The sequence below is a fragment of the Pimephales promelas genome, chromosome 4 (genome assembly GCF_988280905.1).
Source record: "Pimephales promelas chromosome 4, fPimPro1.hap1.1, whole genome shotgun sequence".
NCBI classification, from domain to species: domain Eukaryota; kingdom Metazoa; phylum Chordata; class Actinopteri; order Cypriniformes; family Leuciscidae; genus Pimephales; species Pimephales promelas.
Window position 1 is genome coordinate 103,677 of NC_142772.1, and position 23,904 is coordinate 127,580.

The 23,904-nt window shown below is 42.8% G+C and overlaps 1 protein-coding gene across 4 annotated transcripts; it reads right to left on the minus strand.

Annotated features, from left to right (window-relative positions):
- Positions 1-8,858: 8,858 nt before the first annotated feature.
- pax8 (paired box 8) lies at positions 8,859-23,229 on the minus strand. Of its 4 annotated transcripts, none has more exons than XM_089129777.1 (12): positions 23,140-23,229; positions 22,690-22,824; positions 19,764-19,905; positions 18,829-19,026; positions 18,679-18,755; positions 18,469-18,594; positions 17,519-17,682; positions 16,740-16,845; positions 16,176-16,418; positions 13,883-13,981; positions 10,933-11,019; positions 8,859-9,974 (listed from the first exon to the last, which is right to left on the minus strand). In XM_089129777.1, exons 2-12 carry the CDS (start codon positions 22,709-22,711, stop codon positions 9,913-9,915), a joined length of 1,326 nt encoding a protein of 441 aa, XP_088985903.1. In that variant the 5' UTR covers positions 22,712-22,824; positions 23,140-23,229; the 3' UTR covers positions 8,859-9,912. The 4 variants fall into 4 exon arrangements, with proteins under 4 accessions (XP_088985903.1, XP_039518351.1, XP_039518350.1 ...); XM_039662417.2 differs by having other exon boundaries at positions 16,176-16,415; positions 19,740-19,905; XM_039662416.2 differs by having other exon boundaries at positions 19,740-19,905.
- Positions 23,230-23,904: the final 675 nt, after the last annotated feature.

Here is a 23,904-nt window from a genome sequence, read left to right on the forward strand (position 1 = left end):
TACCGAGTGTTTGTGATTATCTCATATCCTTCCATTTAAAACAGAACCCGTGATTAAGAGCAGAAGCTGAGGATCTGTGTGATGGATTGTGCCTTTAGGCTCAGGATGTGATAAAGATCTGAAAAGCCGATATCAGATAAATGCACCTGTTGACACGTAAACAGATTGTGAGGAAAAAAACAATCAAAGTGTCAGTGAGTCAGAAAATGAGTGAACACCCCTCAGATAGAGCCAGACTTCTGCAAGTGTTGGTGTGTGATCCTGAATATGTCTAGACTAATTATGTTGTACTTGAGGAGCCGCTGAATACACTTATTTTCAAGAAGCCTACATGAACATACACTACACACAGCGTTAGAGAAATGCTGCACAAATTAGGCATTGAACCTGTTTTGTAGCTTCCACATACAACAGCTGAAGCTCATGTGAGTGTGTGTGTGCGTGTGTGTGTGTGTGTGTGTGTGTGTGTGTGAGGGTGTGTGATGCGAGCAGAAGCTTAGTGCCGGAGCCGTGGAGCGTGTGTTTGTGTGAAGGAGAGAGAGAGAGAGAGTGTGTGTGTGTGTGTGTGTGTGTGTGAGAGAGTGTGTGTGTGTGTGTGTGATGTGAGCAGACGCTCAGTGCCAGAGCTGTGAAGCGTGATGTGTGTGTGTGAGAGAGAGAGAGTTAGCTCGAGTTGTTCAGTGTTTTTGTTCCTGCACGTCTGTCTGGCTGAAGGGTTTTGTGGTCTCTCGTCAGGCCTGGTTGAGTAATTAAAAAGGCAAGCGGAGGCTTTTCTTCATTAAGGGTCCTAACAGCACTCACCTCCATCTTTCTCCTTCTCGCTTCGTCTGTCACAAAAATTCCTGACATCATTCCTCTGAAATCCTCTTTGTGTCATTGCTCACACTCAGCGGATGATGCCTTAACTCTCGCTCTATATTCTCCTCATCGCTCCTCATATTTCCTCGTCACTCCTCATAGTTCCTCATAGCTCCTCATCGCTCCTCATAGCTCCTCATCGCTCCTCATCGCTCCTCATCGCTCCTCATAGTTCCTCATCGCTCCTCATCGCTCCTCATAGTTCCTCATCGCTCCTCATAGTTCCTCATCGCTCCTCATAGTTCCTCATCGCTCCTCATAGTTCCTCATCGCTCCTCATCGCTCCTCATAGTTCCTCATAGCTCCTCATCGCTCCTCATCGCTCCTCATAGCTCCTCATCGCTCCTCATCGCTCCTCATCGCTCCTCATAGTTCCTCATCGCTCCTCATCGCTCCTCATAGTTCCTCATCGCTCCTCATAGTTCCTCATCGCTCCTCATAGTTCCTCATAGCTCCTCATAGTTCCTCATCGCTCCTCATAGTTCCTCATCGCTCCTCATAGTTCCTCGTCACTCCTCATAGTTCCTCGTCACTCCTCATAGTTCCTCATCGCTCCTCATAGTTCCTCGTCACTCCTCATAGTTCCTCGTCGCTCCTCATAGTTCCTCGTCGCTCCTCATAGTTCCTCGTCACTCCTCATAGTTCCTCATCGCTCCTCATAGTTCCTCATCGCTCCTCATAGTTCCTCATCGCTCCTCATAGTTCCTCATAGTTCCTCATCGCTCCTCATAGTTCCTCATCGCTCCTCATAGTTCCTCATAGTTCCTCATCGCTCCTCATAGTTCCTCATCGCTCCTCATAGTTCCTCATCGTTCCTCATAGTTCCTCATCGCTCCTCATCGCTCCTCATAGTTCCTCATCGCTCCTCATCGCTCCTCATCACTCCTCATAGCTCCTCATCGCTCCTCATCACTCCTCATAGTTCCTCATAGCTCCTCATCGCTCCTCATAGTTCCTCATAGTTCCTCATCGCTCCTCATAGTTCCTCATCGCTCCTCATAGTTCCTCGTCACTCCTCATAGTTCCTCATCGCTCCTCATAGCTCCTCATAGTTCCTCATCGCTCCTCATAGTTCCTCATCGCTCCTCATAGTTCCTCATAGTTCCTCATAGTTCCTCATCGCTCCTCATAGTTCCTCATAGTTCCTCATAGTTCCTCATCGCTCCTCATAGTTCCTCATCGCTCCTCATAGTTCCTCATCGCTCCTCATAGTTCTCATCGCTCCTCATAGCTCCTCATCGCTCCTCATAGTTCCTCATCGCTCCTCATCACTCCTCATAGTTCCTCATCGCTCCTCATCGCTCCTCATAGTTCCTCATAGCTCCTCATCGCTCCTCATAGTTCCTCATCGCTCCTCATCGCTCCTCATAGTTCCTCATCGCTCCTCATAGTTCCTCATCGCTCCTCATCGCTCCTCATAGTTCCTCATCGCTCCTCATCGCTCCTCATAGTTCCTCATCGCTCCTCATAGTTCCTCATCGCTCCTCATAGTTCCTCGTCACTCCTCATAGTTCCTCATCGCTCCTCATCGCTCCTCATCGCTCCTCATAGCTCCTCATCGCTCCTCATAGTTCCTCATCGCTCCTCATCGCTCCTCATAGTTCCTCATCGCTCCTCATCGCTCCTCGTCACTCCTCATAGTTCCTCATAGCTCCTCATCGCTCCTCATCACTCCTCATAGCTCCTCATCGCTCCTCATCACTCCTCATAGTTCCTCATAGCTCCTCATCGCTCCTCATCGCTCCTCATCGCTCCTCATAGTTCCTCATCGCTCCTCATAGTTCCTCGTCACTCCTCATAGTTCCTCATCGCTCCTCATAGCTCCTCATAGTTCCTCATCGCTCCTCATCGCTCCTCATAGTTCCTCATCGCTCCTCATAGTTCCTCATCGCTCCTCATAGTTCCTCATAGCTCCTCATCGCTCCTCATAGTTCCTCATCGCTCCTCATAGTTCCTCATCGCTCCTCATCGCTCCTCATAGTTCCTCATCGCTCCTCATCGCTCCTCATCGCTCCTCATCGCTCCTCATAGCTCCTCATAGTTCCTCATCGCTCCTCATCGCTCCTCATAGTTCCTCATCGCTCCTCATAGTTCCTCATCGCTCCTCATAGTTCCTCATAGCTCCTCATCGCTCCTCATAGTTCCTCATCGCTCCTCATAGTTCCTCATCGCTCCTCATCGCTCCTCATAGTTCCTCATCGCTCCTCATCGCTCCTCATAGTTCCTCATCGCTCCTCATAGTTCCTCATCACTCCTCAGAGATGTGAAAGACAGTTAATGTAAAAACCATTTCATAAGCCCTTACAAGTAGCATTTCAATTCATCCCTCCATCTCCTCATACTTTACAGTGGTTTTGTTGCTGTGTGTGCGTCACATTGAGAAAAGTGGTTTTATCAATCAGAAGTTCCCAGTTTAGATGAGGATGTTCCCAGTTTAGATGTTTTAAATGCATATTTATATCCATGAGTGTTTCTTTCTCTCATTCTGCTCCACACACTGAGATGTTGACTAACACTGATGAGCAGTTGTATTAGTGCTGGTGTGTGTCTGTGAGCCGGCGAAGGTGTGTGTGTCCTGGGGCATCTCGATGACCTGTGTTTGGCCTCAGATCTGCATTACACTCACAACATAGCCTGAAGACAAAAGACAATGGCAAGCTTTTACATTATAGATTGTCTCAAAGCAGCTTTACAGTGAAAATAGGAAAATAATGCAACTAAGATAGTTTTGGCTTCACAGCAGGTCTAGAATAAAGTTAATGTCCAAGTTTAAGTGTTTAAGTAAGTTGTGTTGATTGATGTCCGTTGTAAATCATTATTTATCAACCTAGGGTCCGTTTCCATAACACCATTTTCAACTGAAAACAGAACATTTTTAATGCATTCTGGCCGTTTATTTTCAAGACAACAACGTTTTGGTGGCCTGAGATTAAGAACACAAGCTATGAAATAGGTTTCAAAGTTTTTGGCTTTTGAAAACGAGATTTGAAAGCCATGTTATCATCTTCGGGTTAGGGTTAGGGTTAGTACAGAAGACCTCTGTACAGAAGACCATGTTATCAAAAGGATTCCCGTTCAAATAAATCAGAAAAAAAACGTCTAAAAACGCCGTATTATTAATGCTAGACTTGTGATTGGCAATGTCACTTAGTAGGAAAGTCTACGCACCTGCGCAAATAAACATTCAAACGCATATGTCTAGAGACTAAACACATAATACACATCCGCATTCTGCCTCTGATTCACGTTTTTGAAGTTTACACGAAGATGATAACATGGCTTTCAAATCTCGTTTTCAAAAGCCAAAAACTTTGAAACCTATTTCATAGCTTGTGTTCTTAATCTCAGGCCACCAAAACGTTGTTGTCTTGTAAACAAACGGCCAGAATGCATTAAAAATGTTCTGTTTTCAGTTGAAAATGGTGTTATGGAAACGGACCCTAGGTTGATAAATAATGATTTACAACGGACATCAATCAACACATACTCAAAGTCAAAAATGTAAACAATATCACCCGTGTTGGAACCAGGACGATCCCAACGGTCCAGGGGTCATGAGTGACGGACCTGCTGGTGAATTTCAAAGTTTTTGGTTGTTGAAAGTTTAAAATGGATCAGTTCATCAGCGATTGTTCTGCTCTGACTGAACCTCATCTTTGGTAAGGTAAACAACATGATTGACAATTTGTCCACATTTGCATAATGAACCTGTTGGCATGAATTAGGGTTGATCTGAATGCTGTTCACGCCACAGAAACCAAACTCACTGAGGACAATGAGCTCAGTAGAACTGGTCACTAATTAATTGTAATTAAAATGTGTGCAGATTTCATAAGTTAGCATGCGACTGAAACGAATGACTGGGGTTGGTGTGTTCATTCACCCGATCTGGGGTCAGTGCGTCTGTCAAAGCGACAGTGACCCTCTGCACCCACAAATAACCCGCAGAACAGCCTCGTGATGTCAGATCACAGCGTCTCTTCCGACGGTTCTAGACGGTACTTTGAGTTTGTTGTTGTCGATGGGTGTCAGACAGCGGAGTGTAAAGGTTTGCTTTCTCTCTCTCTGTAACACACACACACATAAAGAGCCCTGTGTGCCTATCTCTGGCTCCTGTGCTGATAGATACACATGCCCACACACTCCACACACTCATGCCCACACACTCCACACACTCATGCCCACACACTCATGCCCACACACTCATGCCCACACACTCCTGTGCTGATAATAACTCATGCCCACACACTCATGCACACACTCATGCCCACACACTCCACACACTCATACCCACACACTCATGCCCACACACTCCACACACTCCTGTGCTGATAATAACTCATGCCCACATACTCCTGTGCCACACACTCCTGTGCCACACACTCCTGTGCCACACACTCCTGTGCCACACACTCCTGTGCCACACACTCCTGCCCGCTGTGCCAGACCCATTTTCAGAGCTTTGTCCTCTCTCAGCGGTTCCGGCCCGGTGCCCGTATTGTGCTGGCGGACTCATTACTAGCGGAGCGGTAGCGAGCGCAGCGCTAATAGGCCTCAGTCGAGGGGGGGGGGGGGGGGTGAGGCACAAACACAGAGACAGCGAGGAATATTATCAGTGCCTTTATGGCCACACACTCTTGTTTTGTCACCCTCTCTGGACTCCAGCAGCATCAAGGTTTGATAGTTGTCATTACGCAGCGGGCAGAAGCCCAGTTGGCATCGCTGGCAGACAGTTTTTGAGGTTGATAACAGGAGGGGATTTTGTGTCACATTTCTAGGGCTCAAGCACTAAAGGTGCGTTGATCCCCATCGTCTCCGTTAGCGCTCTTCTTCTTCCGCTCTGGAAGTCTACGGTGGCCAGAGAAGAGTTATGGGACGGTTATGAGATTATGGTTATGGTTATGAGATCTGGCACACAGATTGAGGACAGTGGGAATTGTCACCATAGCAAGTTTGGAGTCTCTAACTCAATCGCTGTAGCGCCACCAACTGGCCAAAGTTGCACTCATATTTGTACTAATAACGACTGAACCATAAGGTATAGAAACCAATTTTTTTTTGATGATTTACGCCATTTTCCGTGTACGTTGTTTTTTCACCATTTTGAATTTTGCGAAAAACCTATTTTCAAACTCCGTCACTCCGATTTTCACGAAAATTGAGATTAACTTCAGACCGTGCCCACAAACATTTCTGGAATTCAAATTGATGCAGCACACCGTTCTCGAATAACGTGCGAACGAATTCGACAAAGTGCCCATCGCTTTAGCGCATTCTGACAAAATTGGTGTGTGTTACGATAAGCATGACTTGAGGCTACATGCACAGTTTCAGCGCAGTGCCACCTAGTGGTCTGGAGAGGTGAAAAATATCTTGTTTTGCTTCTATATTCTGAATGCTTTAGCCAAAAATCACAAAACTTCTCTTGAGATTTGAGGCAGCATGCAAAGTCAAACAATAGCCACTTTTCCCATTTTGGGTGTTAGCCATTTTTAAGATACGGACTAACGCACTGGAGTATAGTTACGAAAGTTGGTATGTGTCTTCGGCATCATGCCTGACAGTACTCATAAAGTCTCGGGGCAATGCCACCTTGTGGTCAAAAAATTTCCCAAAATGCTAATACTTTTGATTAAATTAGCCTATTGTAATGAAACTGGCTTTAATAGATTCTTTGGGTCAGGCCGAGAACATTATACAAATTTTGCCATATTTGGACAAAATTCCTGTCCTCTATTCTGATTTTCTTACAAAAGTACTCCTAAATCGTTTGTCCTATTTTCACAAAAATCGAATCGTATCATCTCCAGACCGTGTTGATAGACGAATCCATTTTTGTATACTATAGCAACAAAGTTGAGGCATGATGCCATGGTGACTTATGAGGCTGCATCTCTGCAATGCTTCGGTCTTTTTCGTGGGTGAAGCATTGTTTTGTGGTAAAAATGTAAACAGATGTGCACAGAGGTGTAGAAAAAAAGACACAAAACGGTATTATTTATGCAGCCATCACACTGAGGAATAAGTCATAACTATACTCTACACAGGTGTTTTATTTGTTTTATTTATTTTATTATTGCTATTATTGCTTAGTGTTTTAATCTATTCTGGACCGATAAGAACTTTTTATTTTATTTATTTTAATTTATTATTATTTTTTTTTTTTGTAATTTGAATGAGGTGTGATATGTATGTGTTGTCTCTTTTTGTTTTTCCATATGCGTGTATGTGAGACTCTACTGCAAACAAAATCTACCTTCGGGTACAAATAAAGTAACTTGAACTTGAACAGAAACTACACTGTTAAGTGTTTGCATGCAGAACAAAATCTATAGGTGTGCCGAACGGGGTTTTCCTTAAACTGCTCTTCAACATTTTCCTTACAAAAGAACATCTATGTATCATAATTGGTGTAAAATTGTACATGTGAATGAGATAAAGAGTGATTTGATCAGGAAACAGATTTGAAGGATAGGCTATAATATTTACACCTACAACTGAGTTCAAAATAAAACTCAATAGCTGGATTTCAGTCACATGATTATGATGACGCGCAGAATTCAGACGAGGGCAGAGAGTGAAGAATGCAATGGACGAGATGGAGGAAAGTCCATACTGTGCTACTTTATACGCTATGACAAGAGAAAGATATAAACAAAAAAATCAAACATATGTTGGACGTGATCCTTACGTTATGAAGAGGAGCGATTTTTCAACTGAATTAAAAGATTTTCCTGCCATCGAGGCGGTAGATATCAGCAATACCTCGTTTTACAGACATACTTTGACTTTACAAAGTTCGGAAATGTTACACGTTACACAAACATAGCCACTTAAGTTGTATTAACTCACCTTTGACGAAGTGATCACTGCACACACGGACGGGCATTTTTCCATTCGGCTCCTCCCGTAGGTTTGCAAGGCGTTTTTCTGTCAATTTCTTGCATTTCCCCCCCTCATGAACAGCAGCTTTTGGTACACGATAAAAACTCCTTGTGGTTTGATCGATTTAAGTAAACATAAACTACGCAAAACACAGGCATTTTAAGTTTGTTATAGTGCTTTCTAAATGCAACAAATCACTTCCTGCCCGCCATTTGCATTTCGCGCCATGGCAACGCAATGGTGTGACGTCATATGAAAACAAGCTATAACATGCTTTATTTATATTTTCTATTATAAATCTTCATATTCACAAGGTATAACGAGTGCATTGTTACAATTTATTGAGGCCTGATGTACTTGTATTAGCCTATTTATTGTGCGTAGCCTATATTCTCCCACTAGAGGTACATGTAGGTCTTGCAGGAAAACCCTGGATGATTATTATATCCATAAGTGAGGGACTGCGGTCGCATCAAGGTGATGCTCATGTGTGATTTCACCACTAGCTCATTTCCAAATGGTTAAACTGATGTTATTAACATTACCGCCGGCTACATCTACTTAGACTTCAGTCCTCATACATTCATTCGTGTTTTTATCGTCTCCGGATTCTGATCAGCGCGTGCTCAAAGCCCCGGGCGCGCGTACTCCCAGTTCCGGTTCCGTTCGTTCATCACGGGCGCGCGCACGGGATCCAGGTGGGCCGCGGCCTCGTTAAAGAGCCATTAATTATAATGAGGCCACAAAGAGGCGAGAAATAATTGCAAATAAAAGTACGTGATGCAGAAAATAAAAAAGGAAATTAAACAGATGCGCATGTTTTCAGGATCATTGCTTTTGTCCCTTTCATGTGTTCTGTTAAACCGCTGACTGGCCAAAAATAAGCAACATAATAAATGATGGTTTCCAACAGCAAAACAGTATAGAAACACCCCATCACCTCCAACTTCCCTGGTCTAGCAGCGGCCAATAGCCTTCATAATTACAAGTTTGATTTATTGAAGAACAATCATTCAAGCTGTTTGCTATCTGATACGGAATAGATTAGTAGCTATTCATTTACAACCACGCTTATTATTGTTTTACAAGACAGATAAATTAGGGAAACACAAGAGTGGACTTTGACATGCTTTATTTAATTCAAAATAATTCTGTAGAAATTATTAATTTACATTTGAATAATATAATTAACAGTACAATAACAGTAATCTCTGAAACTCAAAACTCGTTTAATCACAGAAATATAAGCATGATAAGATGGAAAAATAGAGGCGATAAACGTTTTACTGAAACTAATGAATCCCCACACAGTTCAGCCCTAATAATCATGTCTAGAGTATAGAAAATGAATTAAATTTTAATAAGGGTTGGCTTTTGCTTCATTATTTACATATTGCCCTAAACCGTTAAACATCTTTAATTGTTTCTGAAAATGCTGCTTCTGTTGAAAGATGGCGAAATAATCTTTTTGTTAAAGGTAAGGTGTTATTTATATTTTGTTTAAAAGATATTTAATGCTTGAATATGATACAGCCCATCCAACCCAATCTCTCGGCAATTCGATCTCGGATTTTACGAGGTGGTTAATTCGTCCGGATGGCCCCTGACCCCGCCCCTAAACCCACCCACCACTGCGGTTCAGACAGTTCGTACGAGTGAGGTCGTGAATGGGTCGCGAGACAGCGCTGGCCCGACAGACACCAGTTCCCTCAATCCAATCCAAACGCCATCAAATGTCACGAGCTCAAAAAGATTCGCCCGTCTAATGTTCGCAAGCAGTGAAACGCGACAGTCGTGATGTTTCTCACCTTCTTTAGAGTTATTAATAGGCTACTATTTGAATTTGCATGGATTGGGTTTGATATAATCAGTGTCATGTGCACTTGTGTTTCTGTCCATGAATATATGGAAACATTGTGAAATGTCTTTGGCTACAGAGAAATAAAAATACAGGCAACAATTGTTCACTGGTGGAATAAGATGTAAACGTGTGGCTGTAAATGGCCTTTAATCAGGCCGTGTACAAAGGACATAAATAGTTTTACAGGCAATAAAAGGTATCGTCCATCATCATCAATCTGTTTTCTTCATCCTCCACTGTTTTCTCCAGTGTAAGAAGAGAAGCTCGAGGTTTTCTTCATAATCCAGTGTAAGAAGAGAAAGCTTCTCCTAGAGATGGTCGTAGGCGGAGGGCGGAGCCCGCGAGGAGGAGCTGTAGTAATACGGGGATCCTGCAGGGGGCGACAGGCAAACATCAATACACCACAGCGGATTAGAGGATATAAGCAGAGCCCGTCTAATGGAGAGCCTTGGCACTTCCTATTAGCCCCGTTGTGGATCATCCTGGTTGCAGTTCCATTAGAATTCCACTAGAGGTGATCATGAGCGAGAGCAGAACGAATGGGAGTCTATGGGGCTAAACGGCTAAATGTGTCTCTTTCACCTGCTTGTCGTTAAATTAACACAGATTTTATTGTTGATTCCGCAAGTTCAATATAGATTATAGGCCAAAAGTCGAATGAACGAGTACTTATGTCCTTTTGATTTCTTACAGGTTAGGCTGTTGTTGGCCAGAACACGCTAGCATTCTGCTATTGTGTGACATCATCACAGTTTTGAACGGATTTTTAGAACAGATAAGTGAACTTAAAAATGCAGTTTTCAGCTGAGTGTATTATCTTAGCCCTCCCTTTTGAATGCAACTTTCAAATTACTTGACAAGAAATTACATCCTGACAAAAGTGGATTTCTGGGGGTGAAACCCCATTGACTCCCATTCATTCTGCACTCGACCGCGAGCGCCCCCACATGGACAGAGACGCGTTACTGCAGCCAGTCCAGAACCCGGAAGTAACCAGCCAGTGCCGATTCTCTTCAATTAGACATTCTGTGATATAATCTTATATAGTGCATGAGAGTGAAGGTAGGATAGAGTGATTTGCTTGTCTAGCTCGAGGGCTAATGGCCGTCTTATGACTGTGCCATTATTTATTTCCACAGAAAACTCAACAGCCTGAAGGCACTTCAGAGGGAAAAACCATTTCAGAGTTTCATGTGACTGAAACTTTATGCAATAGTTGAAGGGCACGGCAGTCTCGTTTGGGTGTACACAGGTCGTCGTTAGTGCATAACATGTAAGCGTGTGTGATGGGATGGAGAAGTGAAAGCGAGACCCACTGTCGCACTCACCTAAGATGGTGGAGTTGGTGAATCTCCAGGCGTCGCTGTAGGACGTGTAGGACGGGTGTGTGTAGGTCTGGCCCGAGTACTCCGGTCCTGCAGGGTACACACACACACACACACACATTAAACACATCAAACTAGACAACAGCAACGACAGCCATGCCAACCGCCCCTCGGTTATAAACACACTCGTGCTGTGAGTGTCTGTTTGTGGAGCTCCAGCACATCCTTCACTGGCGGTTAGAGACTGTAAACCATTAATCCCACAGCTGATCACTGGTGCATACAGTCTCCACTCTCTCTCCATCCCTCACTCACTCCTTCAGGCCTCCCTCGGCCATTCTTTCTTTTAACATTCCAATATCTAATTGGTAATTACGGGAGCCGGATTGAATCCCCCCTTCAGTGAGTAATTGTGTATGAACGCTTCCTCTCAGCGAGACCACCAGAAAAATAATAAATCAGACCCTCTCATTTCGCGCTTGGCAGGGCAGACTTCATATGAAAAAAGAGAAGTGCATCTCCGTCTCTGCAGAGCTTGTGCTCCTCCTGCCGTTTGTTCCTTAATGGATACTCTCTCTCTCTCTCTCTCTCTCTCTCTCTGTATATGCTTTCCATATAGATTGTGCACTCATTCATGGTGTGTCTCCACCTCAGACTGTCTTTCTCTCCATCGCTCTGGTCTCTCTCGGACTAATAATCCTGATCCCTCAGTGGGCCCCTGTGGTGTGTGTGTGTGTGTGTGTGTGTGTGTGGTCGGGCATCAGTGCAGAACTCCTGCCCCGGTCCCTCCACATCTACTGATTAACCCACCCGTTCTCCTGTTAATCTCTAACTCGGCCCCCGGCGTTCTCACGCGCTACACACATTCATGTTTCAGAGAAACGCATTTATGAGTCCACTGTTTTAATCACAAAACTAGATCGCTGCATTTCCTCAAGAAAATGTGAGTGGCTGTTGTGTGTGTGAAACTGTTGCTAAGCATTTACATGTGTTCATTTAGCAGATGTTTTTATCCAAATGAGGAACATCACAGGCCATTTGTCATAAGAGCCCGATTCAGAGCAAGTTTAAAGTCGAAGCTAGATTAGTGTTCAAGCTAGAGCAGAGGTGATGCAGAGAATCCTTTGTGTTTGTGTATCAGTCGTGTGTATTAGTTGTGTATTAGTTGTGTATTAGTGCCATTGACTCTGTGCATCCGGCGTAAAACCCGGGCCAAATCCCTCGTGTGCAAATAAATCAAATCAAGCGGACCCTACAAATGAGCAGGACTAACGCTAAGAAATTATATATATATATATATGTGTGTGTGTGTGTGTGCACTTTGTGATTTTAATGCTGTCTGTTCTATTTCACACCAATTCACTGTGAATTTTGAACTCTCTATGGTTAAAGTTTGGTAGTACTGACATGTCCAAAAATAATAAGGTGTTTCCTCTAGAAACATGTTCAGTAATGGTTATGATTCGCGCTTTAATTAACAACTCCCTCTATTTAGATGTTTAACGTTAGAACTATATCATTAAGCACATGTACATGTGTTGTTTATCAGTGGTTTGGAGGTGCATCCATCCAGAAGAGTGCATGAGCTACGAAATGACGAATGCGGGACAGTTAGTTGATGTGTTCATGAGCTCAAGGCTAGATGACTGTAATGCTCTACTGGGTGTTTGTCCTGAACGCTTAATAAACAAACTCCAGCGAGTCCAAAACGCAGCCGCTCCAGATCTTACCAGAACCAGGAAGTATGACCATATTAGCCCGGTTCTGTCAACCCTGCATTGGCTGGGATGGCGTCTACGCTAATATTATGCTCTCTGTTAATCCCAAGGTTTACCGCAGTCCGCCGGATCCAGGTCGTATCCAGATCTGATGAAGGACCTGCGTCACACACACTCACACACACACACACACTCCGTCTGGACGCGACGACACCGCAGTCCTTAAGTGTCACTAGTACAGAGAATTGTTGTCAAAATAATTCCGGTTGACGTGGTTATGGGGAAGCGATAAATAATTCTGTATTATTCATTTTTAAGGCCCAACGAGTGATTTGTCGAGGTCAACTTGTAGAGAAAGACTACATGCCTATACACATATATATTCAAACGCGCACACCTATAGACTAAACACTAATGCACATGTGCGCCGTCAGTCTTTGTGTTTTTGAAGTTTGTGCAGAGATAAACTTTTTTTCCAAAAAAGTTTCAAGGTGTGTGTTCTCTTCACTGTTGTGTGTGTGTGATCGGCCGGATCGCATTAAGGATGTTCTGTTAGAGCGGTTTCGTGCTAGCGGCCGCGAAGCTAATAACTAATGATCTTTATAACGGAAAGTAAATCAATTAAAACTAACTTTATCTGGACAATAACTTTATTCTAGATCTGCTGTCAAGCCTAAACACTCTCTGTTACTGTAATCTCCTGTTATCACTGTGAAGCCGCTGTGAAACTCTGTGCTGTTACACCGCTGTATAGAAGAAGGAGACTCGACTTCACATGAGTTGAACTTCATCGTCCACATCAGTACAGAAAACAACCAATGTCTTATTTGAAAAATCATATCTAAATGTTGTTTAGAAATAAACCTGTCTTAATAGTGACACTTCCCTTAAAGGAATAGTTCACTTCTCCCTATAATTCCCCCTCAAGTTGTTTCAAACCTCTATGAGTTTCTTTCTTTGGCTGAACAGAAAATATTTTGAAGAATGTCTGTAACCAAAGTTGATGGACCCCATTGACTTCCATAGCATTTTTTTTCCAACAATGGAAGTCAATGGGGTCCATCAACTGTTTGGTTACCCACATTCTTCAAAATATCTTCCTTTGAGATCAGAAGATGAAAGAAACTCATACAGCTTTGAAACAACTTAAGGGTGAGTAAATGATGACAGAATTTTAATTTTGAAGTGAACTATTCCATTAACATGCACCAGGAGAGTTGATGAAGCTCCTTTACCTGCAACCATCCCGGTGATGGAGGACGAGGAGAAGCCGGTCTGAGCCGATGGGATGTGCGGAGGATAACCGGGGAGCATGGAGCTCGACACTTCTCTCCCTGAAACACACACACACACTGCTCAGTCTTAGAGAACCACACACTTAGAGAACCACACACTCACTGCTCAGTCTTAGAGAACCACACACTCACTGCTCAGTCTTAGAGAACCACACACTCACTGCTCAGTCTTAGAGAACCACACACTTAGAGAACCACACACTCACTGCTCAGTCTTAGAGAACCACACACTTAGAGAACCACACACTCACTGCTCAGTCTTAGAGAACCACACACTCACTGCTCAGTCTTAGAGAACCACACATTCACAGCTCAGTCTTAGAGAACCACACACTCACTGCTCAGTCTTAGAGAACCACACCCTCACAGCTCAGTCTTAGAGAACCACACACTCACAGCTCAGTCTTAGAGAACCACACACTCACAGCTCAGTCTTAGAGAACCACACACTCACTGCTCAGTCTTAGAGAACCACACACTCACAGCTCAGTCTTAGAGAACCACACACTCACTGCTCAGTCTTAGAGAACCACACACTCACAGCTCAGTCTTAGAGAACCACACATTCACAGCTCAATCTTAGAGAACCACACACTCACTGCTCAGTCTTAGAGAACCACACACTCACTGCTCAGTCTAAGAGAACCACACACTCACTGCTCAGTCTTAGAGAACCACACACTCACTGCTCAGTCTTAGAGAACCACACACTCACAGCTCAGTCTTAGAGAACCACACACTCACTGCTCAGTCTTAGAGAACCACACAGTCACAGCTCAGTCTTAGAGAACCACACACTCACAGCTCAGTCTTAGAGAACCACACACTCACTGCTCAGTCTTAGAGAACCACACACTCACTGCTCAGTCTTAGAGAACCACACACTCACTGCTCAGTCTTAGAGAACCACACACTCACAGCTCAGTCTTAGAGAACCACACACTCACAGCTCAGTCTTAGAGAACCACACACTCACAGCTCAGTCTTAGAGAACCACACACTCACAGCTCAGTCTTAGAGAACCACACACTCACTGCTCAGTCTTAGAGAACCACACACTCACAGCTCAGTCTTAGAGAACCACACACTCACTGCTCAGTCTTAGAGAACCACACACTCACTGCTCAGTCTTAGAGAACCACACACTCACAGCTCAGTCTTAGAGAACCACACACTCACAGCTCAGTCTTAGAGAACCACACACTCACTGCTCAGTCTTAGAGAACCACACACTCACTGCTCAGTCTTAGAGAACCACACACTCACAGCTCAGTCTTAGAGAACCACACACTCACAGCTCAGTCTTAGAGAACCACACATTCACAGCTCAGTCTTAGAGAACCACACATTCACAGCTCAGTCTTAGAGAACCACACACTCACTGCTCAGTCTTAGAGAACCACACACTTAGAGAACCACACACTCACTGCTCAATCTTAGAGAACCACACACTCACTGCTCAGTCTTAGAGAACCACACACTCACTGCTCAGTCTTAGAGAACCACACACTTAGAGAACCACACACTCACTGCTCAATCTTAGAGAACCACACACTCACTGCTCAGTCTTAGAGAACCACACACTCACAGCTCAGTCTTAGAGAACCACACATTCACAGCTCAGTCTTAGAGAACCACACACTCACTGCTCAGTCTTAGAGAACCACACACTTAGAGAACCACACACTCACTGCTCAGTCTTAGAGAACCACACACTCACTGCTCAGTCTTAGAGAACCACACACTTAGAGAACCACACACTCACTGCTCAATCTTAGAGAACCACACACTCACTGCTCAGTCTTAGAGAACCACACACTCACAGCTCAGTCTTAGAGAACCACACATTCACAGCTCAGTCTTAGAGAACCACACACTCACTGCTCAGTCTTAGAGAACCACACACTTAGAGAACCACACACTCACTGCTCAGTCTTAGAGAACCACACACTCACTGCTCAGTCTTAGAGAACCACACACTCACAGCTCAGTCTTAGAGAAGCACACACTCACAGCTCAGTCTTAGAGAACCACACATTCACAGCTCAGTCTTAGAGAACCACACACTCACTGCTCAGTCTTAGAGAACCACACACTCACTGCTCAGTCTTAGAGAACCACACACTCACAGCTCAGTCTTAGAGAACCACACACTCACTGCTCAGTCTTAGAGAACCACACACTCACAGCTCAGTCTTAAGCACACACAGGATGATGATGAGATGGGCTTTACCTGTGATTAAGTGTGGGCTGCTGAACTGCCCCTGCACTGGGGCATGATGGGAAAATGAGCTGAAGCCATGAGATAAATGAGTGGCGTTGCTGCAACTGTTAGCGATGGACACTGACGCCGGAGCCGAGATGGCCGTGAGCTCGAGGAACGCGGAGTTAGCGATGATGTTGGGGGAGGAGCTTGAGCTGTTCACCTCGGGGGACACTTCCTGTTTCAGGCAGAGTGGGCGGGGCTGTAGGGCTTCTGGGCGGAGCAATGGGTTGACAGGCGGGTGGGAAAATTCATGTATGAATGTTAATGAAATGGATTAGAGTAATAACTAATAGTATGAGCAAATATGCTAAATGATAACACAAATTATAAATACAACAATTAAATATGAATTATGAGTTTGGGGAGTGTGTAGTAAGCCGGACTGAGCAGTTTGCTAAATGAACTGTGTAATGTGTTGCTCTGGAAGTGTCTTTTCATACAGTAAACGTGCCCCTCTTTCTCTTGTAAATACGGAACAAATGACGAAGAGTAATCACAGTGCAGCGTTTGCATATGGATGATGGTTATTACCTGAAACCACTGCGTATCCCTGATGTGCTGCCAGGTTTCGACTGATAACTGAGCCACTCTTCCCCTCGTCCAAGCTGCCATTGATGAGCGAGAGAGGATAGAGAGACTGCAGGAGAGAGAGAGAGAGAGAGAGAGAGAGAGAGAGAGAGCTCAGCTCTGAATGACATGCCTGTTATACATTTCCCTACATATATGTGAATTATCAACATATTAAATGGTTTAACAGTATATTTCAAAATATATGGAATAATATATTCTGTTAATATATCGCAATATAATAATGAATGATAACCCTAACATTAGGATATGAATAATACATAAGGAATTGCCGCTTTTCCTATATTTAAAAAAAAATATGACAATATATTTACTAATATAACATAATGTGTTATTTTATATTCAGTAATACACTTCACATTGCTCTCCTTTAACAGTCAGAAGCAAAGCATGCTGGGAACTAGAAATCTGTTGTAACTTATTCCGTGATTGTGTGTGTGTGTGTGTGTGTGTGTGTGTGTGTGTGCGTTTATATACCTGTGTGTTAGTATGAACACACATTAATATTCCCATGTATATGGGAACATGTATGTGCAATGTGAATACTACATGTATTGCCAATTTTGTCTTCATTTATAAATATGTAATATGTATCAATATATCGCCATTCATGGTCAATGCATATATTGCAGTATATAAAAAATATAAGCTCTATTTCCCATATATGTAAAGTGTATCATGTAATCTCTGGCATTATAGGTTCTGTTATATGGGTGTCGCACCTGCTCCGCTTTCCCAGTGCTGTGGCTGAAGGAGTCGGAGCTGTACTGGTTCCGCTGGAAGCCACAGTCCTGCTGGGTCGGGAAGTGTTCGGTCCGAAGATGTTTCCGGGACCCGGTCCCGCTTCCCTGCGAGTCCACACTGTGCCGACAGCTCTCCTGATCACCTGTCAATCAAACACCGATCTGTGTTTAAGACACCTCAGTCATGCACACACACACACACACACACACACACACACTTCTACAAATCCTGAAAAGCACTGATTCACCACAGCTTTCATTCCAGACAGTCAAAGACTTCCAGCAATGCATTTCCCCCAACCCAGCCCAGTTTAAAGATCCCTCATGTAAACAGATATACAGTCAAACCAAACCTTATTCAGACACCAGATATCAGTTTTGATTAGTGTTGACAAGTGTGGCGTATTACACCCAAATATTCCTCATCCAGTGACATTAATAATCATTGAGGAGCAGAAGTGACTCCTCCACTTTGAGCTGATGATGTTCTGCTGAAGTGTGTTTTCTGTAAGTGCTAATGCTCTTTTACATACACACTGAACAACATGAAGCATTGCTTGCTCACTGGTTGAGCTAAACTGCTATTATCTAAATTTACCAGCTGACAGATATTCATGTGTGAGAGTCCAACAGAAGGACAAAACCAGTCCAATATCCACTGATCTGAGAACTCTGAGTTCCTTTAACTGTATAATGAACTGATAATGTGAGAATGTTGAAGGTGTGTGTGTGTGTGACTGTGGGTTTGAGGAATATCAGAGGTTCGCTCAGTATATCAGTGTCTGGTCTGGAAATCATCTCATCGACTGAAATTGCATTACATCCATCATTCATTCATTTCCCAGACTGGGTTAAAGATGTTGGATATCTCAGATAACCAGTCCATCACACACACACACACACACACACACACACACACACACACTCACTGTCGTCGCGGCTCCTCTTGCCCTCGGCGCCGGTCTGAGGGATTCCCAGTAAGCCGCTGATGGAGTAGGTGGATCCCAGTGAGTCCGACTGGGGAGATTCGGGAGGCGTCACGGCTGAACTGGGAACTGAGCAGAAGCACACAGCATTATTACTGGGCCGCAGTGCACACTGGGAAACAGCTTTAATGGGTCATCAGTGGGTCTCCTCACTCAGTGTGTGTCCAGGACTCAGGCCTTTACTGTCCAGAGGCAGATTGAAAGGCTGCTGAACTTTTGTGCGAATGATCCTGTGAGAGAAGAAACAGCGGGTGACAAGAGTTCATCTAACCTCTGTTGTCCATGAGGTCAGAGGTCACGTACCTGTTGATGGAGCTGACGCTGGGCACGGTGTCGCCGTCACACACTCCCTCGGCCAGCAGCCGGTCCCGGATCTCCCACGCGAACATGGTTGGGTTCTGCCGCTTGTACTCCGCGATCTTCTCCACCACTTTAGGGGTCGCGACCTTCGGCTTCGAGCCTCCAATGACCCCTGGTTTAATGCTGCCCGTCTCATAGTACCTGAAGGAGAAATGACCATTACAACAAAACTCGTGTACCAGCGGGTCCATTTAATATTCTGCAATATTACTGATCTCCTGCATCGACGGCATTATATGAGAACTGAACGGAGCTGATGATGACATCACCATTCACTCCAGAGCCGCTATATATATATAAATGTGGTGTGTTTGTGCAACCACAGAAACCGAAAAATTCTCGGGCCAGCATTTCAATGTTAACCGTTATTTATAGAAACGATGGGCTTTAAGTGTAAAATATCAAACCTGTCCTTAAATTCAGAAAAACAGAGATTCTGATTATTGGCCAAAAAAACGTAGTCGTATAATAACCCAGAATACTGTCTAACACTCGCCGTCGGTTAGGAGTGTGTGTGTGTGTGTGTGTGTGTGTGTGTGTGTGTGTGCTCTTTGATACCAATCTCTCATTTGAAAGCCATGTTTCTAGTGTCTGTAAAACCGAATTCTTCCATCTTAACAATATCTCTAATTTACTCCATATGCTCTCACTGACGAATGCGGGACAGTTAGTTGATGTGTTCATGAGCTCAAGGCTAGATGACTGTAATGCTCTACTGGGTGTTTGTCCTGAACGTTTAATAAACAAACTCCAGCGAGTCCAAAACGCAGCCGCTCCAGATCTTACCAGAACCAGGAAGTATGGTGTGTGTGTGTGTGTGTGTGTGTGTGTGTGTGTGTGTGTGGACTCTTCACCTGCCCAGGATCTTGCTGACGCACCCGTGACTGACCCTCAGTTGTCTGGAGATGTCGCAGGGTCTGACGCCCTGATGTGCCATATCCACGATCCTCTGCCGGATCACCTCGGGGAGCGGCCGGCCGTTCACAAACATTCCTCCGAGCTGATTCAGACCCCCATGACCTGGCCAACACACACACATCAACACACACTGACTGCTGGCTCTGGGACTCTGATATTTAATTCGACTCATAATAAATCCACAGGTTCCCCTTAATTGCCAAATCATATTTACACTCTTCTGAAAGTTATATATGAACAGTCATAACAACTGCATCCAGAATAAAACTTTTTCAGATTATTTTCACTCTGTAAAAATGATTTCATATCACTTACTACTCTATGATCTTTACAACATTTCCAATGTTTTCTCAACTTCTCAGGATTTCTCTCTCTGTCCCTATAAACTCCCCAATGCCTTTATTTCCACACACTCGTCCCTCTAAACCTCAGATAAACCCACGGGTCCAGATTATGGACATTATACATCATATTGTCTTATAGACAGTATCATATGGTCCAGTATATGGACAGTATATATGATATGGTCTAATGGACAGTATACTGTCACATATATACTGTATATATATATATATATATATATATATATGCTGTCATATAATCCAGTATATGGACAGTATATATGATATGGTCCAGTTTGTGGACAGTATATATCATATGGTCTGATGGACAGTATATATGATATGGTCCTGTATACATCATGACATACAGCAGCACAATCTGCCTGATGAAGAATGTTCAGCTTTAATAACTCCAACTCTGTTCAGATTCAAGAGCTCATTATAATATATGAACTAATAATAACCACTGCTATAAAATATTTCAGCCATGAATGTGTTTGTGTAAAATAACCTACAGTAAGGCAGTAAAAACTATAAAACATTCAAATGTTTCTCAGAGCAGAGGGACAGAATATTTTTTGAATGAAATTCATTGCACTGGGTTGTACGTGTAGTAAAAAATAAAAATACATAAAATAAATAAAAATAAACGAATGTGCACTTGTAAACATATTTTAATAATAAATATAAAATATTCATAATAAAACTATTGGTCAGTCATAAGTATATCATTATTATTACTATTATCTTTGTTGTTGGTTTTAGTGCATGGAAAATTGATTTAATTAAAAACAGCAGATTTTAATGTTCGTTTTTCGTGTTTTTGTCATGCGCCCTTTTGTGAGGAAACGCTCGCGCTTCAGTGACTCTCTTTAATTTAACCCGTTCATTCTCTTCTTTCTCTCTCTTTAATTTAACCCGTTCATTCTCTTCTTTCTCTCTCTTTAATTTAACCCGTTCATTCTCTTCTTTCTCTCTCTTTAATTTAACCCGTTCATTCTCTTCTTTCTCTCTCTTTAATTTAACCCGTTCAGACTCTTCTTCCCCTTTTGCTCTTTTGCAGCTTCATTTCCACATCAAACGGCGCTATTAACAGTGTTAGCGGAGTGTGTCAAACTCTCCTCGCCCAGAGTCAGCGAGCCACAGGATATTAAAGCAGAGAAAGCCCAGGAGAACACACACACACACACACACACACTGTTACTCACACACACACACACACACACACGCACGCACGCACGCACACACACACACACACACACCAAGCAAAGGCTTAAAGACTGGTTTGGTTTATATCATTGATTTTAATAGTTTAGGGTTATGGCATTTTTATAAATTAATGTATTAAAGTAGATTTTAACGAGGCTTTCTGGATCATAGCCTGGATTTCTAAAAACTAGCGCATCGCGCACGAAATTGTTGTTGAAATTTTGTTTTGTTTAATTTTACAGTAATTTGTTTAAAGCGATTTTTCTTGTTTTGGTGCAGACTTTAGATACTCTGTTTTGATATGACATTATGAACCCTCAATTGCATAAAATTAATGATTTATTTCAGTACGCAAGAAAATTCCCGGGACAAAATTTTAACGAATTTAGACAATAATAATCGTATTTCGATTAGAATCATTTAAGTTGTACATTACTTTTAATATATGAAAACGAAAGGAGAAACTGATCATGTGAAAATAAGAGAGAATTTTTAGGAAAACCTTCTACAAAAAAAGTATGTGTTTTTGTAAAAAGTAATTTGAAACATATTATAGAGCGTAAAAGCAACCCGTTAAAACGCAATATTAGCGACACTGATAAATTCATTTTCATGTAAAGAGAGAAAAGCGGGGAAGCAGTTTAACACAGAAACTGTGTGTTTCTCCATCGCGCAAAAACACAGTCCGAGATTCGAGGAAATAAATCAATATCCCAGCAGTGTTTACATGTCTATTACTGAAATATCGACAGAAGTCCGAGTGTTATATGATGATCATGCTCGTTTATTCAGGACTGTTTAACACACTAACCGTTTAAACGAAAGTCAATAGGCCTATCTGTGCGAATAAAGAGTTTCTGTCCGAATCTCTCCGATTATTCTGCAATCTAATCCAAAGATTAACGAGGCATTCATAAACATATCAAATTCAGATCAATTACATTCACGAACTGAAGGATTTGTGTTATTGGGAGTTATATCTTATTTGGTTGTTTGTTATCAGCGGTATTTATGAGTTCGTATAGCCTATATTAGTTCTACTTGACACATATAATAAAATGCCAAACCACTACTGTCAATTTATGGACATTTAGAAGTTCTATATTGTTTTAAGATTTGATTGTAAATGAACAGAAACTATTGGTAAAATAAATAAACCTTATAAGAAGGAAGGTTAATATTCGCGGAACGGGGTCTTGAACTTGTACACACTGATGAACATTATTGTGAAATACTGCCTGAATAAATGTCCCGATTGCGGCACTTGTTCTTCATTTTTAGACATGTCATATGATGCCGGAATATATATTTCAGAATAACGAGTTTATTATTTTACCTCGCCCAGTAGTGATGGACATTTCTCAGAGAAGTCTCGGTCTCTTGATGTCCAGGTTTTTTGTCCACGTGTTTCTGTGTTTTAGTCCATATGAGGTCTGGCGTGCAAATACCCCTGCGTGGACAGTTTTATTCCCTGCAAAAGGACATTTTATGGTGAACCTGACAGTTGCGGCTATTGTTATATTATTATTGAATATTTATTAATGGCTATTTGCATAACACTCTCATCTTCGATATTAAGCACTGTATTCGAGAGTTTTTATCGTCAAGCTCCTCGTGTTTGACAGAGATTTGCTGCGTTATAGCGCGTTATAGGCCTGTTGTAGATTATGAGGATTATTTCTCAGAAGTTATTGACTGAAGAATCTGCAGGTATCAATAAGTTTACCCCATTAAATCCACATCACATCAATGCGCACACATAAATATATAATAATGCATGTTTTACCTTCTGGAGAAGAAACGCTTGGGAATATCCGACGGCTTTTATCCAGCGCCACAGTGTCAGTTATAATGGCACATATTGAGTGTGTGTGTGAGCAGAGTTCCTCCAGTACTGTGTGTGTGTGTGTGTGTGTGTGTGTGTTCGTGTTTGTGTGTGTGTGTGATCAGAGTTCCTCCAGTATAGTGTGTGTGTCTGACGGGCCCGCGGAGGCTTTATCGCGGAGACTCTCACGCGCTCAGGACGAGCTTCGCCATTGGACGGGCGTTATTTGGGGGCGTGTCCGTCGGATGACGTGTCCAGACCGACCTATGCGCATGGGTGATTCCGGGGGTTCGAGCGCTTCCAGAACACAACAAAACACCGAGCGATACGTCAACGTTTACGGAAATATTAGTGAAGGATCGGGCTTGTTTTCATTCACCCTCAGTGATTAGATGCGCTCCTCCTTCACACACAGTTGGACTCTTGATTTGCTGTAATCTGCTGTGATATCATATATAACATGACAAATACCTGATCCCTCACTTGACGGATACCAGCACTTTACAATGGTTTGCCGACAAATAATAATAATTACAATAATGACTGGGTATTATTGCTAGTATTTTTTAATGATTGAATTTTATCAATGCATTTCATTATAATTATTATTATTAATAATAAAACAATGACTAGATGGTTTTATCAATCAATGTAGTATTATTATTGAATGATTTTTATCAATAGGCTATATTTCATCATAATTATTATTAATAAAAAATAACAATG

What these genes read in the sequence shown, in the direction of transcription:
- pax8 (XM_039662416.2), bottom strand. Translation starts at nt 22,711, where the DNA reads ATGTCCATCACTACTGGGCGAG. An exon ending in GGGATACGCAGTGGTTTCAG is followed by an intron (nt 16,419 to 16,739) that starts GTAATAACCATC and finishes TGCTCCGCCCAG; the next exon opens with AAGCCCTACAGCCCCGCCCA. An exon ending in CACCAACTCCACCATCTTAG is followed by an intron (nt 9,975 to 10,932) that starts GTGAGTGCGACA and finishes CGCCCCCTGCAG; the next exon opens with GATCCCCGTATTACTACAGC.